General features: G+C 38.6%; 1 protein-coding gene across 3 annotated transcripts in view; it reads left to right on the top strand.

Moving 5' to 3' along the window:
* The window catches only part of MRPL1 (mitochondrial ribosomal protein L1), a 134,591-nt gene that overhangs the window by 89,909 nt on the left and 29,325 nt on the right, over positions 1-15,357 (top strand). Inside the window, exons 10-11 of one of the 3 annotated variants that reach the window (XM_007165587.2) lie at positions 3,856-3,978; positions 5,750-6,067. The exons of 1 other annotated variant lie outside the window; for it this stretch is intronic. In XM_007165587.2, coding sequence (XP_007165649.2) covers positions 3,856-3,978; positions 5,750-5,799 — 173 coding nt within the window. In that variant the 3' untranslated portion in view covers positions 5,800-6,067. Of the gene's footprint in view, positions 1-3,855; positions 3,979-5,749; positions 6,068-15,357 lie in introns of those variants that run through there. One more of the 3 variants, XM_057546838.1, reaches the window with a different exon arrangement.

Here is a 15,357-nt window from a genome sequence, read left to right as displayed (position 1 = left end):
GATTAGCTCTAGTAGTTTTCTAGTAGCATCTTTAGGATTCTCTATATATAGTATCATGTCATCTACAAACAGTGACAGCTTTACTTCTTTTCCGATTTGGATTACTTTTATTTCTTTTTCTTCTCTGATTGCTGTGGCTAAAACTTCCAGAACTATGTTGAATAATAGTGGTGAGAGTGGGCAACCTTGTCTTGTTCCTGATCTTAGAGGAAATGCTTTCAGTTTTTCACCATTGCAAACAATGTTGGCTATGGGTTTGTCATATATGGCCTTTATTATGTTGAGGTAGATTCCCTCTATGTCTACTTTCTGGAGAGTTTTTATCATAAACGGGTGTTGAATTTTGTCGAAAGTTTTTTCTGCATCTATTGAGATGACCATATGGTTTTTCTCCTTCAATTTGTTAATATGGTGTATCACATTGATTAATTTGCGTATATTGAAGAATCGTTGCATTCCTGGGATAAACCCCACTTGATCATGGTGTATGATCCTTTTAATGTGCTGTTGGATTCTGTTTGCTAGTATTTTGTTGAGGATATTTGCATCTATGTTCATCAGTGATATTGGCCTGTAGTTTTCTTTCTTTGTGACATCTTTGTCTGATTTTGGTATCAGGGTGATGGAGGCCTTGTAGAATGAGTTTGGGAGTGTTCCTCCCTCTGCTATATTTTGGAAGAGTTTGAGAAGGATAGGTGTTAGCTCTTCTCTAAAAGTTTGATAGCATTTGCCTGTGAAGCAATCTGGTCCTGGGCTTTTGTTTGTTGGAAGATTTTAAATCACAGTTTCAATTTCAGTGCTTGTGATTGGTCTGTTTATATTTTCTATTTCTTCCTGGTTCAATCTCAGAAGGTTGTGCTTGTCTAAGAATTTGTCCATTTCTTCCAGGTTGTCCAGTTTTTTGGCGTATAGTTGCTTGTACTAGTCTCTCATGATCCTTTGTATTTCTGCATTGTCAGTTGTTACTTTTCCTTTTTCATTTTGAATTCTGTTGATTTGAGTCTTCTCCCTTTTTTTCTTGATGAGTCTGGATAATGGTTTATCAATTTTGTTTATCTTCTCAAAGAACCAGCTTTTAGTTTTATTGATCTTTGCTATCGTGTCCTTCATTTCTTTCTGATCTGATCTTTATGATTTCTTTCCTTCTGCTAACTGTGGGGTTTTTTTGTTCCTCTTTCTCTAATTGCTTTAGGTATAAGGTTAGGTTGTTTATTTGAGGTGTTTCTTGTTTCTTAAGGTAGGCTTGTATTGCTATAAACTTCCCTCTTAGAACTGCTTTTGCTGCATCCCATAGGTTTTAGGTCGTCGTGTTTTCATTGTCATTTGTTTGTAGGTATTCTTTGATTTCCTCTTTGATTTCTTCAGTGATCTCTTGGTTATTTGTAGCATATTATTTAGCCTCCATGTGTTTGTATTTTTTACAAATTTTTTTTCTGTAATTGATATCTAGTCTCATAGCGCTGTGGTCAGAAATGGTTTCAGTTTTCTTAAATTTGCCAGGGCTTGATTTGTGACCCAAGTTATGATCTATCCTGGAGAATGTTCCATGAGCACTTGAGAAGAAAGTGTATTCTGTTGTTTTTGGATGGAATGTCCTATAAATATCAATTAAGTCCATCTTGTTTAATGTGTCATTTAAAGCTTGTGTTTCCTTATTTGTTTTCATTTTGGATGATGTGTCCAATGGTGAAAGTGGGGTGTTAAAGTTGCCTACTATTACTGTGTTACTGTCAGTTTCCCCTTTTATGGCTGTTAGCATTTGCCTTATGTATTGAGGTGCTCCTATGTTAGGTGCATAAATATTTACAATTGTTATATCTTCTTGGATTGACCCCTTGGTCCTTATGTAGTGTCCTTCTTTGTCTCTTGTAATAGTCTTTATTTTAAAGTCTATTTTGTCTGATATGAGAATTGCTACTCCAGCTTTCTTTTGAGTTCCATTTGCATGGAATATCTTTTTCCATCTCCTCACTTTCAGTCTCTACGTGTCCCTAGGTCTGAAGTGGGTCTCTTGTAGACAGCATATATATGGGTCTTGTTTTTGTATCCATTCCGCCAGTCTATGTCTTTTGGTGGGAGTATTTAATCCATTTACATTTAAGGTAATTATCGATATGTACATTCCTGTTACCATTTTCTTAATTGTTTTGGGTTTGTTTTTGTAGGTCTTTTCCTTCTCTTGTGTTTCCTGCCTAGAGAAGTTCCTTTAGCATTTGTTGTAAAGCTGGTTTGGTGGTGCTGAACTCTCTTAACTTTTGCTTTTCTGTAAAGGTTTTAATTTTTCCATGAAATCTGAATGAGATCCTTGCTGGGTAGAGTAATCTTGGTTGTAGGTTTTTCCCTTTCATGGCTTTAAATATGTCCTGCTACTCCCTTCTGGCTTGCAGAGTTTCTGCTGAAAGATCAGCTCTTAACCTCATGGGGATTCCCTTGTATGTTATTTGTTGCTTTTCCCTTGCTGCTTTTAATGTTTTTTCTTTGTATTTAATTTTTGATAGTTTGATTAATATGTGTCTTGGTGTGTTTCTTCTTGGATTTATCCTGTAGGGGACTCTGTGTGCTTCCTGGACTTGATTGATTATTTCCTTTCCCATGTTAGGGAACTTTTCAACTATATCTCTTCAAATATTTTCTTAGACCCTTACTTTTTCTCTTCTTTTTCTGGGACCCCTATAATTCAAATGTTGGTGCATTTAATGTTGTCCCAGAGGTCCCTGAAACTGTCCTCAATTCTTTTCATTCTTTTTTCTGTATTCTGCTCTGTGGTAGTTATTTCCACTATTTTATCTTCCAGGTCACTTATCTGTTCTTCTGCCTTAGTTATTCTGCTATTCCTTCTCTCGAGAGAATTTTTAATTTTATTTATTGTGTTGTTCATCATTGTTTCTGGTATTTTCTCCTTTCTGTTTCCAAGATTTTGAATCATCTTTACTATCATTACTCTGAATTCTTTTTCAGGGAGACTGCCTATTTCCTCTTCATTTGTTTGTTCTGGTGGGTTTTTACCTTGCTCCTTCATCTGCTACGTATTTCTCTGTCTTCTCATTTTGCTTGACTTACAGTGTTTGGGGTCTCCTTTTCGCAGGCTGCACATTCATAGTTCCCATTGTTTTGGTGTCTGCCACCAGTGGGTGAGGTTGATTCAGTGGCTTGTGTAGGCTTCCTGGTGGAGGGGACTGGTGCCTGTGTTCTAGTGGGTGGGGCTGGATCTTTTCTTTCTAGTGGGCAGGGCTGTGTCCAGTGGTGTGTTTTGGGGTGTCTATGAACTTAGTATGATTTTAGGCAGCCTCTATGCTAATGGGTGGGGTTGTGTTCCTGTCTTCTTAGTTGTTTGGCATGGAGCATCCAGCAGTGGAGCTTGCTGGCTGTTGGGTGGAGCTGGGTCTTAGCATTGAGACGGAGATCTCTGGGAGCGCTCTCGCTGATTGATACTACGTGGGGCTGGGAAGTCTCTGGTGGACCAATGTCCTGAACTTGGCTCTCCCTCCTCCAGCACACCAGGCCAGAGCACCAAGACCCTGTCAGCCACATGGCTTATCCTGGTGTGGTTCTTTGAAATTTTACTCCTGGATACTCCAAGAAAAACAACATGATAGCCAACCCCAAGAAAAAGTTTCCCTATGGGGCATTTTACCGTTTTACTGCACGAAACCTGCGTGATACATTCAAATCCCTCAGCCTTTGGGATGAAACACTCAGAATGAGAACGCCAAAGTGACCAAGGTGAAAAACAAGTTTCAGGAGGGCACTCAGTTTTTCCCCAGTCGCCTCTACTAATTGCGTGGCTTCTCAACCTTTAATGTGCTTGCAAATCACCTAGGGATCTTGCTAAACATGGTGATTTTGATTTACTAGGTCTGGGGCGAAGTCTGAGCTGCTGCATTTTTAACATGCTCCCAGGTGATGCTGATCTGCTGACTCGAGGAGGGCCACCATTGGAGTACACAAGGGACTCGAGGTCTTCACCTCTGCCGCCAGGTGTGTGTATGCCCAGCCTCGAGCTAAATGTTTCTAATTGATAACCAAAAGGCAGTGATTCACATACGGTAAAGTGTGGGCATGTCCTTGTGAAGCAGACTGTAAAGGTGAGAAGCAGGATGACAAGCTGAGCAGAGTCAAGGTACCAGTGTGGGAGAGGGACCGCTCACAGATGTGGGTCACCCTGACCTGGGGCATCTCTGAGAAAAAAGTGAAACTTCTATGTGAAGTCAAACACATACAGAATGCAATACTGCTTTCAGATGATAAACTATTACATTGTTGATGTTAGTAAGGAGCCGGCCTGGCTCTGTTGGCTGCCACGGAGGAGCCAATAAAAGAGAAACTGGGGTCAGCAGGTAGAGAGCCCACCTGGCTAAGAAAAAGTCTGGGAGCAGAGCTGGACGGACAGAGCTTGTTGTAAATGGTGAGGGAGAGGAAGCGAACCCAGCAGGCAGAGCAAGAATAAGGTTTCCCACCAGACTGGCAGAACACAGCAGTGGGAAATACAGGGATGAGTAACATTTGGAGATCCAAATCCAGCAGAAGAAGCCTGGGAAAGTTCAGTCTCCTTTACCATTCCTCTGCTCAAAACCCTACAGTAGCCACTCAGATCACTCAGAGTAAAAGTCATCATCGTAAAAGTCTAAATTTTAAAAGCGTCCCCTTGGATATTGGCTTGAAGTTTCATGTTGCCCTCTTCTCCATGGTTCTTGAACTGCATAAGGATGACAGACTCTCCTGAACCCTCAAAGTGCCACAACTACTAAACCTGGAACCTTGGAACCTACAGCAGATTTAATCCAGAAGATGGCCCAGAAGGGGAAACCTTGATAAAGAGATGCAAATTGGCATCTAGGTCAGGGGGTGCTGTAGGAAATGCATTGAAACTGAGAATTTGGGTCTGGAGCATAAGGTATCCTCATGCTTTGGGGATAATTGCTTTTGTGCAGAGATTGAGTCCTCTGGTTCAAACAAAGAATATCACCAAGGTGCTCAGCTGCTTCAAGCAGGTTTAAGTAATGAGACTGTGTATTTGAGACTTACCTGATTGAATTTCATTAATTTGTGTCTCCAAGATCTGAAATTATACCACAGTCATCCTTGCTATTAACTGGTTGGCTGAGTGGGTATGTAATAAGCAACCATTGTGGGAAATTAGGGTGGGGAGAGAAAGGGATGCAGAGGAGAAGAAAAGAGGAAAAGGTGAATCTCTTGGGTAGTGATGTCAGAAAGTGGTCCCTAGAAAGCCTAGGGGATGGGTCAGGATGGTAGGTGGCTGTACCCTGCCCTGTTTCATCAAATCAGAATCAAAAGTGCTGCTATTAGAGTTCTGAGTGAACATTCTGATGTGCACCCTGGAGCCCTTAGCCTAAATCTACATCAGCTTTTCTGAGGTCAGAGACTGAGGCAGTGAGAGATCTGAGAATAGAACCCCTGAGCATCTGCTGCCCACTGTGACCTCTGTTAACCACACAGAGCAAGGTGTATGCATACAAAGTATCTTTTATTACTAGTGATGGGAAACAGGGCTTGCCAAGTTTAGAAACTTCTTTGAAACCAGAGGTTCGGTCTTTGCAACCTGAACACTGATACCTACACAAAATATAGATTCCTTTTTCTTCTTAGGAAAAGGGAATTTTTCTAATAATAAAGGATTCAGAGATGTTTTCCTAGACATGAATGGTTGTTTTAAAGCAACGCTGTTTTCTTATTTAAATGTAAATGCATTTGAAAGGGCTGGATTTAAACTGCCACATTTGTTTCTCAGTCACATCCTCCTCTACCTGTCTAAGCCAACACAAAGAATTCCAGTACTGAAGGTCTGTGCTCAAAGCTCATCATAAGCACAAGCCAAGGTAACCACACAAGCTTCTTGGTTCCACCTGCCTGTTTTTGCTGGGTTTTGACTTTGAGTCAAGTAAACGAAAAACCTTGTACAGTGCCTGGCATGGAGCTGACTCAAGCCACGTGGGTTTCCCAAAGTGACTAATAATTTTGTGCATCCATGAACCGTTACTAAATAAATACTTCCTCGGCTGAGTGTGGCAAGGAGTAAGAGGACTTTTGTGGCTATACGTGGCATTTCCTGTCCTGTGCTTTCCTGTGCTTTCCAATAGGGTAGCTACTGGACACATACAGCTATTTAAATTTAAAGGCAAATTCATTTAAATTAAATTAAATAACTAAAGTTAATAATGCTGTATTGCATATTTGAAAGCTGCTAAAAGAGTAAATCTTAAAAGCCCTCATCACAAGAAAAAAAATTTGTATAGCTATATATGGTGATGGATAGTAACTAGACTTATTGTGGTGATCACTTTGCAATGTATACAAAGAGTGAAACATTATGTTGTACACCTGAAACTACTGTAATGTTATATGTCAATTTTACCTCAATAAAATAAGATTAAATTAAAATTTAAAATGTAGCTATTTACTCACACTAGCCACTTTTCAAGTTCTCGACAACTTCATGTGGGTAGTAGCTATTGTATCGGACAGCACTGATGTAGAAACTCTCCATCACTGCAGAACGTTCTACTGTTATGTCCCATGTAGTTCAGGTTCTAAACATGTATGCCCCTCGTGGCATGGCAAGAGCCTTGCAGTTTGTCTACTGGCAAGGCAGTTTAATAGCAATCTATTATACTCATTCAACATTTACTCCTTCAACAAATATTTATTGAGTAACTCTTATATTTCCTGGCTTTGCTTGGCTATGGGCCAAGTAGGTGCTGCAGTGTAAGATTTCAAAGAAGGCCCTGAGATATAAAATGGAAAGACGTGGTGGTATTTGAGGTGAGACTGTCGATTGCCATTGGAAATCAGAAGTGGGCTTAGGAGGGGTGACCAGGGACACTGTAAGTGTCTGCTCCAAATACTTGGTAACTGTAACTATTTTGCCTCTATTTTAACATTCACCATTATTATGATTTAAAGTATTTTTAGTATCTGATAGTTATGACTTCTAAGCATTCATTTGAATGTGGTCCAAATAATAGTGCTGAAAAAGTGAGCCTGAAAATCAATATCTTTGGAATAGAAGTTAGACGTGCTAATATAAGGCCAAACACCCTAACACACTGTGCTGTTACTTTAGGAGAAAGCATGCTATGAAATATTAGAGATAACCTTGAGGGAAAAAAAAGGCAAAATTAGGCAACAATTGTAGTAGATGGATATGTTGTGAGAATTCATCTCTCCCTAGTTTCCATGTTTTCCTATGGGAAAATTAGCCTGGCATTATGTGAGGCTTAATGACCCTCACATGCGAAGGCCCTGAACAACTTTGTCCATCTAGGTACATTTCCTGTGAGGGCTTCAAGTAGGTTGGCACCCTATGCAACTGCCCAGATAGCCCATCCTGTTGGTTAGCTTCAGTCTGGCACATGGTAGTAAAAAACGTAATTGTTGCCTCCATAATATCCATTTCACCCTGTTGCTTTGGGTAGAAATCATGTGGCTTGGTGGGTTCAACTTCTTCCTAGCTCTGAAGTTGGGTCCTCATTAGTCTAGCCATGTCTATGTTACTGGTTCAGGTACAGGCTCATTTTCCAGGTCTGAAATTACTGTAGTGATAACTTATCCGGCCACAGTAATTTTTTTCAGCAGTGGGAAAATCCCAGTGTGAAGCACAGTAATTTGGTTTTATGCTGGGAAGGAAGGGAAGCCCCTTTTGCCTCCAGGGTAAATGAGAAAGCATTTGGTCCTGGGAGCTGCTGGTAGTCACTTTGCTACCATCAGGAAAGCCAGCCTAACTAAAAACTCGATAAAAGAAGGATGACACAGTCAAGGGAATTGCCAAAAAATGGGAGGCAATGGCCCTGATGGTATTACAAACCGTTTGCTCAAACTGACCCTAAAGTTTGCTCTCTAGTATTTCTGGTTATGTGAGTCAATAGGTTCCCTTATTCTCTAAGCCAGTTTAAATTTTGTTTGTGCTACAGAAAGCTTCCTGACTGACAACAGACATTTAGAAATAAATATTCCTTTTCCTTACCTTCCGTTAGTGGTATCTTCAGAGCATTCAGGACTTAAGACAGAAAGTCATAAATGAATCCATAGAAGACTCTGACTTTTTTCATGACCCAAATCAAATGTTCTGGTCTTTTTCCACTCAAACTTTTTTGTATAACCTTATTATTTTGTTATTAGTCTCTAGTCATTGGCAATTCACTTCTAAATTGATTTACATTGCTTATAAAGTGAAACATCATGTACTACTCAGTTTAATTACTGGATTTTGATTGCTTACATAAATAAACAACTCTCTGCATGTGACAGTCTGAGCATTGCTGACCTCAGATTGGTCAGATTCACTTGTGGTCCCAGTGGGTGGTCAATGATATGCTGGGCAGGAGTTCTGATTGTAATAATGCTCTGGTGCAACAAAGTAATGTTGCATAGTTTGGTATTTTACAAAGTACATAATTGCTTCCATTTGTCCTAGGTATATATCCAATAATGTCTATTTCACAGATTCTGCAAATTATCTCCCAATAGAAATGGCTGAAATTATGAATGCATTTATGTGTTATAGTTTACACAAGGACATTTGTGTATATGAAATGTATATCAGTTTGGACTCTTTCTGTTGCTGGTGATGAAGGACCTAACTTAAACTTGTTTAACAGAGAAGGGGAATTTATCGGTCTGTGTAACTGAGAAATTCAGGGGCGTTAGGTAGGGCAGGATTTGAGGTTCAAACAATGATACGGGAACTCAGCTTCTGTCTGTTTCCATGTCTGTCTGAGCTCTACTCTGCTGCATTGATTCCATCCTCAGGCTCCACAAGGGTCCTCTTGGCAGCTCCAGGTTCCCTCACATCTCTTAGTCCAACAGAAGATAGTCTCCCCCAAAGAAATCTCAAAGAGAGGTCCCAGAATTTAGGGTAGTTGGCACAGATTGGCCTGAACCGATTATTGTGACCAGGAACTAGAACACAGATCAGCTCAGAAAAGGTTATATTCCCAACCTCTGCATTTGGTGGAAGAGGTAGTTCCCTGGGACCACATCCACACCTCCTGAAAGTAAGGAGAATCCTAAATATACGTGCATTGTACATTCTTCTCTCAAAAAAGGGGGCATGGGTGATGGGAAGTGAAACGACTACAACCTCTCAGAAAGCGAGGCCATATATCATTCTTATCTTTGGGCTCCAGGGAACTCATGGTGGTCTAGCCGAGCAAGGCCTTTACCGCTTACTATGTGTTTTCACATTCAGGTTCCTAGGACGTAACCAAGTTCCTTTTGATGGGGCTTCTTTCCCTTTTCTTCTGGCCATATCTGGGTCCTATCTGAGTGCTGATTTCTCTATGAGCTCAATGCTTGTCTTGTCAGCCAAAGTTCATGGTTGTACAAGGAACTGTTAAATCTATTGGCTGTTTGCTTTTTTTTTTTTTTCAAGCCAGTTTCATTAGCCTCACAGTATGATTTATGAAAACCAACAGTGACTGGAAGAGAAGGAATATTCTGCTTGATAGGTTCTGAGGCAGCTGGCTGAGTAATTTGATAAACAGAAAATAACTAACCTAAGAGAGCAGGGAGAATGCGTTGGAGCCAGGCACTATGCTGCTTTCCCCACCTCCGCCCCCGCCCCAGAGTATGGTTGAATTGGTTCTGATATATTTAGAGGTCTTAGGGTTGATCTGTCTTGGGACCAGTGTCCTGAAAAGGGGTTGGTTTCATTTTTAAAGGTGGTAGTGAAAATGCAAGAGCATTTCCAATTCTGGAAGGTTAAAATTGCCCGCTGAGAAATTTGCTGATCTTCTAATTTGGCTGTTAATCAAACAACCTAAAAATGAGGGCTGCTTTAAATAAAAGACTAAAATAAATCACTCAAGAGAAAGTCCCATGTCTGTTCCTGTCCAGCAGTCCAAATACACCATCTAATCACTTATTTGTTCCCCTTTAAAGTTGACATGGTTGCGTTTGTTCTTTTCACCTAACCAATATGAACCCCCATTTTAAAGTTATGTGAAGTAATATACGTCCTTCTTTTTTGCCTAAGAGAGCATATTTTATTATGATTTTTTTTTTTTTTTTTTTTTTTGGCCAAGGGAGATGTTACTTAGAGTGAATTCAAGAAGTCCCAAAGAAGAAGCTGAAATAATGTGAGGAAACTGGGAGATGTCAGGAAAAAGTAATGAACTTGGAGTAAAAAAACTGGAGTTGGGCTTCCCTGGTGGCGCAGTGGTTGAGAATCTGCCTGCTAATGCAGGGGACACGGGTTCGAGCCCTGGTCTGGGAAGATCCCACATGCCACGGAGCAGCTGGGCCCGTGAGCCACAATTGCTGAGCCTGCGCGTCTGGAGCCTGTGCCCCGCGATGGGAGGGGCCGCGATAGAGAAAGGCCCGCGCACCGCGATGAAGAGCGGTCCCCGCACCGCGATGAAGAGTGGCCCCCGCTTGCCGCAACTGGAGAAAGCCCTCGCACGAACCGAAGACCCAACACAGCCAAAAATAAATAAATAAATAAATAAATAAGAAAATCCTTTAAAAAAAAAAAAAAAAAAAAAAAAAAAAAAAAAAACTGGAGTTTAAATTTAGTCCAGCCATTACAGTGGCGCCTCTGAACTTCAGTTTCTGAAGAAAGCAGAGAACAAGCAAGAGGATCCAAAGCAACATAGTTTGACCCTCCTTAGAGCTCAATGGAGTCCTAGGTGGCCTTTACATTTCTTCTCCATATACTTAAAGCATTGTGGGTAGATGAATATTTACTCTGTTTGAAATTATAACAATAATACCTTTGATTTATGTAAACTTTGCCCTCAAAGAACTTTTCTAACAAAGGAATAATTTATTCTAAAATCTTTAATATGACTAGAATAAATGACACTCCTTTATATCTGCCAGTGTTTTGTTACCATAACATTATAATGATAAGCATTAAGTCCTGAGAACTGTAGCTAAGCCAAGTACCACTTAGATCATAGGTTCTCAAAGGTACAAACCAAATCTAATTTGGATCATACCCAGGAATTGATGAACCTTTTACCCAGCCTTAGCCTGAAGATAGAGAAAAGAATGTGATGGGCTTGGGAGGAGAAAGGATTCAAATGCCAAATTGATATGTTTGCCTTCCAGGTCCCAAACTCAGTGTTTTAAAATCATCCTCGTTATTTCAAAGAAAAGCATTGTTTTCCTGGCTCCATTCTATAGTTCTTGCTCCACCTATTTCTTGACTTTTTACATATCATACACGGGTACTCATATAAAAGCAGAAAATATTTGATAAATATTATTTTCCCAAAGATAATTTTTTTACCTATCATATTTAATCTGAGCCATTCTAAACTTCAAACTCAAATAAAAAGGAGAAAAACAAGACAAAATAAAGCATGAAAAAATTTTAAGTTAGCTTTTGTTTCATTTAAAAAAAGTAAGTTCTGACTTCATTGGAAACATTTCCATGCCACCTTTTCGAATCTAATCTTCTGATGATCCAGATTAGAATAATAGTTTCTAAGCCTTTTGGAGTGATTAACAACCAACCATGGTTAATTTGCAACTCTCCCTTCATCCTTGTTTCCTTCTTTATTCTATACATTTTTTTAAAAAATCACACATTGCATACATAATATTGTATAACATTTTGGTTTTAAATTTAATAAAATTTATAACAGTTTTATTGAGATATAATTCACATATCATACAATTCACCCTTTTAAAAAAATTTTTATTGAACTATAGTTGATTTACAGTGTCATGTTAGTTTCAGGTATACAGCAAAGTGATTCAATTATATATATTGATATATAAACCTATTCTTTTTTTTAGATTCTTTTCCTTTATAGCTTATTTATGAGATAACAATCCACCATTTTAAAGTGTACAATTCAGTGGTTTTTAATATATTCACGGAGTTGTATAATCATCACCCCCATCTAATTCCAGAACATTTTTCTCTCTCCGAAAAGAAACCCTGTACCTATTAGCAGTCACTCCCCATTTTGCCCTCTCCCTAGGCCCTGGCAATCGCTATGGCCTATGTCTCTATGGATTATGTCTCTATGGATTTGCCTATCCTGACATTTATTTACATTTCATATAAATGGAATCATATAATATGTAGCTTTTTGCGTCTGGCTCCTTTAATTTAGCTCAAAGTTTTTAAGATTCATCTATGTTTTAACATATATCAGTACTTCATTTCTTTCTATTGCCTAAAAATAATAATCTGTTGTATGCATATACCACATTTTATTTGTCCATTTATCAGCTTATGGACGTTTAGGTTGTTTCCACTATTAGGCTATTACGTTACTATGAACGTTCATTTGCAAGTTTTTGTGGGCACATATCTTTTCAGTTCTCTTGGGTTATACCTAGAGTGGAATTACTGGGTCACGTGGTAACTCTAGGCTTAACTTTTTAAGGAACTGCCAACCTGTTTTCCAAAGTGTCTACATCATTTTACATTCTCGCCAACAGTGTATAAGGGTCTAATTTCTCGACATCTTTGCCAAATCTTGTTATTGTCTGTCTTTTCGAGTATAGCCATCCTAGTATGTCTAACGTAGTACTTCATTGTGATTTTAAGTTAAACGTATTTTGATTTGAAAGCATTTTTCAGAATTTTATGGTATCCTTTATGACTAATAGCCATAGCTATCATTTATTGAATATCTTTCTAAACAATATCTTATCTTGTGGGTGTACTTGCAGCCAGCCCTTCGTCTTCTAGGGATCCACATCCATGGTTCAACGAACCATGAATCAAAAGTATTTGGAAAGGGCTTCCCTGGTGGCACAGTGGTTAAGAATCCGCCTGCCAATGCAGGGGCCACGGGTTTGAGCCCTGGTCCGGGAAGATCCCACATGCCGCGGAGCAACTAAGCCCATGAGCCACAACTATGGAAGCCCACGTGCCTAGAGCCCGTGCTCCACAACAAGAGAAGCCACTGCAATGAGAAGGCTGCGCAACGCAACAAAGAGCAGCCGCCGCTCGCTGCAACTAGAAGAAAGCTCGCACGCAGCAACGAAGACTCAGCACAGCCAAAAATAACTAAAATAAATAAAACATTAAGAAAAATATTTGGAAAAAAATTCCAGAAAGTTTCAAAAAGCAAATCCGAATTTGCCATGCTGGCAACCATTTACATAGCATTTACATTGTATTAGGTATTATAAGCAATATAGAGATGATTTAAGGTATACAGGTGGATGTGCACAGGTTATATGCAAATACTACACCATTTTATATAAGGTACTTGAGCATCTGCGTATTTTGGTATCTGTGGGGGTCCTGGAACCAATCCCCTGCAGATACAGAGGGATCACTGTATTCCTATGCCACAAAGAGACCAAAGTAAGGAAAGTCAAGTGCTGTGCATGGTTTTCGTTATAGGTGGAGTCGGTTTTTGCAGTCAGGGCTGTCTGACACCCAGGTCCTTATTGTTGTGCAAATTCATTATATGCTATAGACATACACTCCCAATCTGATAGTCCCCAAACTCACAGCCTTTGAACTTCTAATTTGAGACACAAACTCAATGAACCTATTCATTTTAGTATAGAGACTTTAAGGTCTTTGGGAACACCATGTTCAGGTCCTGGTCCTAAATTCTGGAGAGGGACCTGAAGGAGCCTTACTTGAGGAGCAATCTGACTTACTTTTTTTCCTTGCTCGACCTAGTCAGCTTCATTCTGATTGTCTGAATATTCAACTAGATGATGTAGCCCTGACTTTGTCATGGATACTAAAAGTTCTTGTACTGACATAGATAATTTCCTGCCTCAAAAGAATGATTGCTTACATTATCTGGTCAACAGTCCTTTAAATCCAGAAAATCTTGCATTACGGGCGGAGTAAATTCAATACATTTGTAAAGGAGAGCCGAGATCCTTGTGGTAACTGCTGCCATCAAGATATTACCCTTGTTTGTATGACTTCCTCTCTTTGCAGTCAATCTTACAAACTCTATGTTGCCTGACTATGCCTTTTATTTTAAAAAAATGAGTCCAGTCTAGTTGTCTTTCAATCTATTATTCAACCTACCTATGTATAATTTTTATTCAAGTAATATGAGTACTAGTTCCTCGCCTTATTTATTCTATCTTCACCCATTCTCAAGAGTCAACCACTTATTACACATTTCTGAGATTACTTCCATATCTCTAAATATGCTTTTTCTATCATGCTTGATTTATCAATTTTAGACATTACCTAAATTTGCTTCCTCTAAAATAAATGAGAAATGAGATATTTATTCAGTGATATTACCCATCACTTCCCTAGTAACTTAAGAAATATTACCACACCTAATTTTTTATTTCATCAACTATAGGCATTATTATTGATTGCCTGTCTTGTCAGATGAGGATAATAATGGCTCTATCCTTCCATTTAGTTCTTCTCCAACTCCTCCCCCTCCTTAACTTCTAACATCTGTACTTTTTCATTTACATTGTAAAAGTTGATAACATTTACGGTCTATTCTGTAACCAAAATTTAGTCTTCCATATGTTGCCTATAGGGTTGAATCTAAAAGCTGAAAAGCAATAAAATGTTATCATTATTTTGACTTTATAAAAATCCTTTTCCATTAGAACTATAAAAATATTCTTCCACTGTTTTCAGGCAACCCATATTGTCATTGAGAAGCCGTATGCTATTTTGAGTACAATTGCTTTGTAGGAAAGCAATTTTGCTTTTAGGGAAGATTTTAGGATCTTTTCTTTATTCTTCATGTGCACAATTACTTCTACTGATATAGGTCTTTTTTCATTCATTGTACTGGGCAATTGGGGACTTCCTTAATATGGAGACATATATCCTTCATCTCTAGAAATTTTTCTTATTTATTTGTAAATGTCCTTATTTCTATTTTTTTTTTTTTTTTCCTGTTCTTCCTGCCTGGAACTCCTATTAATTGATGTTGGGTCTCTTGTGTAGGACTCTACAAATTGTTCAAAATAGCTGGAGAGGTGAACTTTTCTGAAAACACACTTTATTTATTTATATTTTCTTTTTGTTTAAACAGCTTTATTGAGATAAAACTTACATATCATAAAAGTCACTCAAAGTGTACAATTTAATCGTTTTAAAATATACATAGAATTATGCAACCATCACTACCACAATCAATTTTAGAACATTATCCAAAGTGGCTGAACTATTTTACATTCCCACTGGCAGTATATGACGCTTGTTATTGTTTGTCTGTCTTTTTTTTTTTTTTAACAAAAAGCTAGGAATCCTTTTGAATTTTTTAAAAAATTATTTTCATCTTTTATTTTTATACAGTTTTAAAGGTTACACTCCATTTTAATTTTAAAAAATTAAAAAATTGAAGTATAGTTGATTTACAATGTTGTGTTAGGTTCAGGTGTACAGCAAAGTGATTCTTTTCCATTATAAGTTATTACAAGGTA

The sequence above is a fragment of the Balaenoptera acutorostrata genome, chromosome 5, assembly GCF_949987535.1.
Source record: "Balaenoptera acutorostrata chromosome 5, mBalAcu1.1, whole genome shotgun sequence".
In the NCBI taxonomy this organism is placed as follows: domain Eukaryota; kingdom Metazoa; phylum Chordata; class Mammalia; order Artiodactyla; family Balaenopteridae; genus Balaenoptera; species Balaenoptera acutorostrata.
This window is presented reverse-complemented; position numbering and strand designations above follow the sequence as displayed.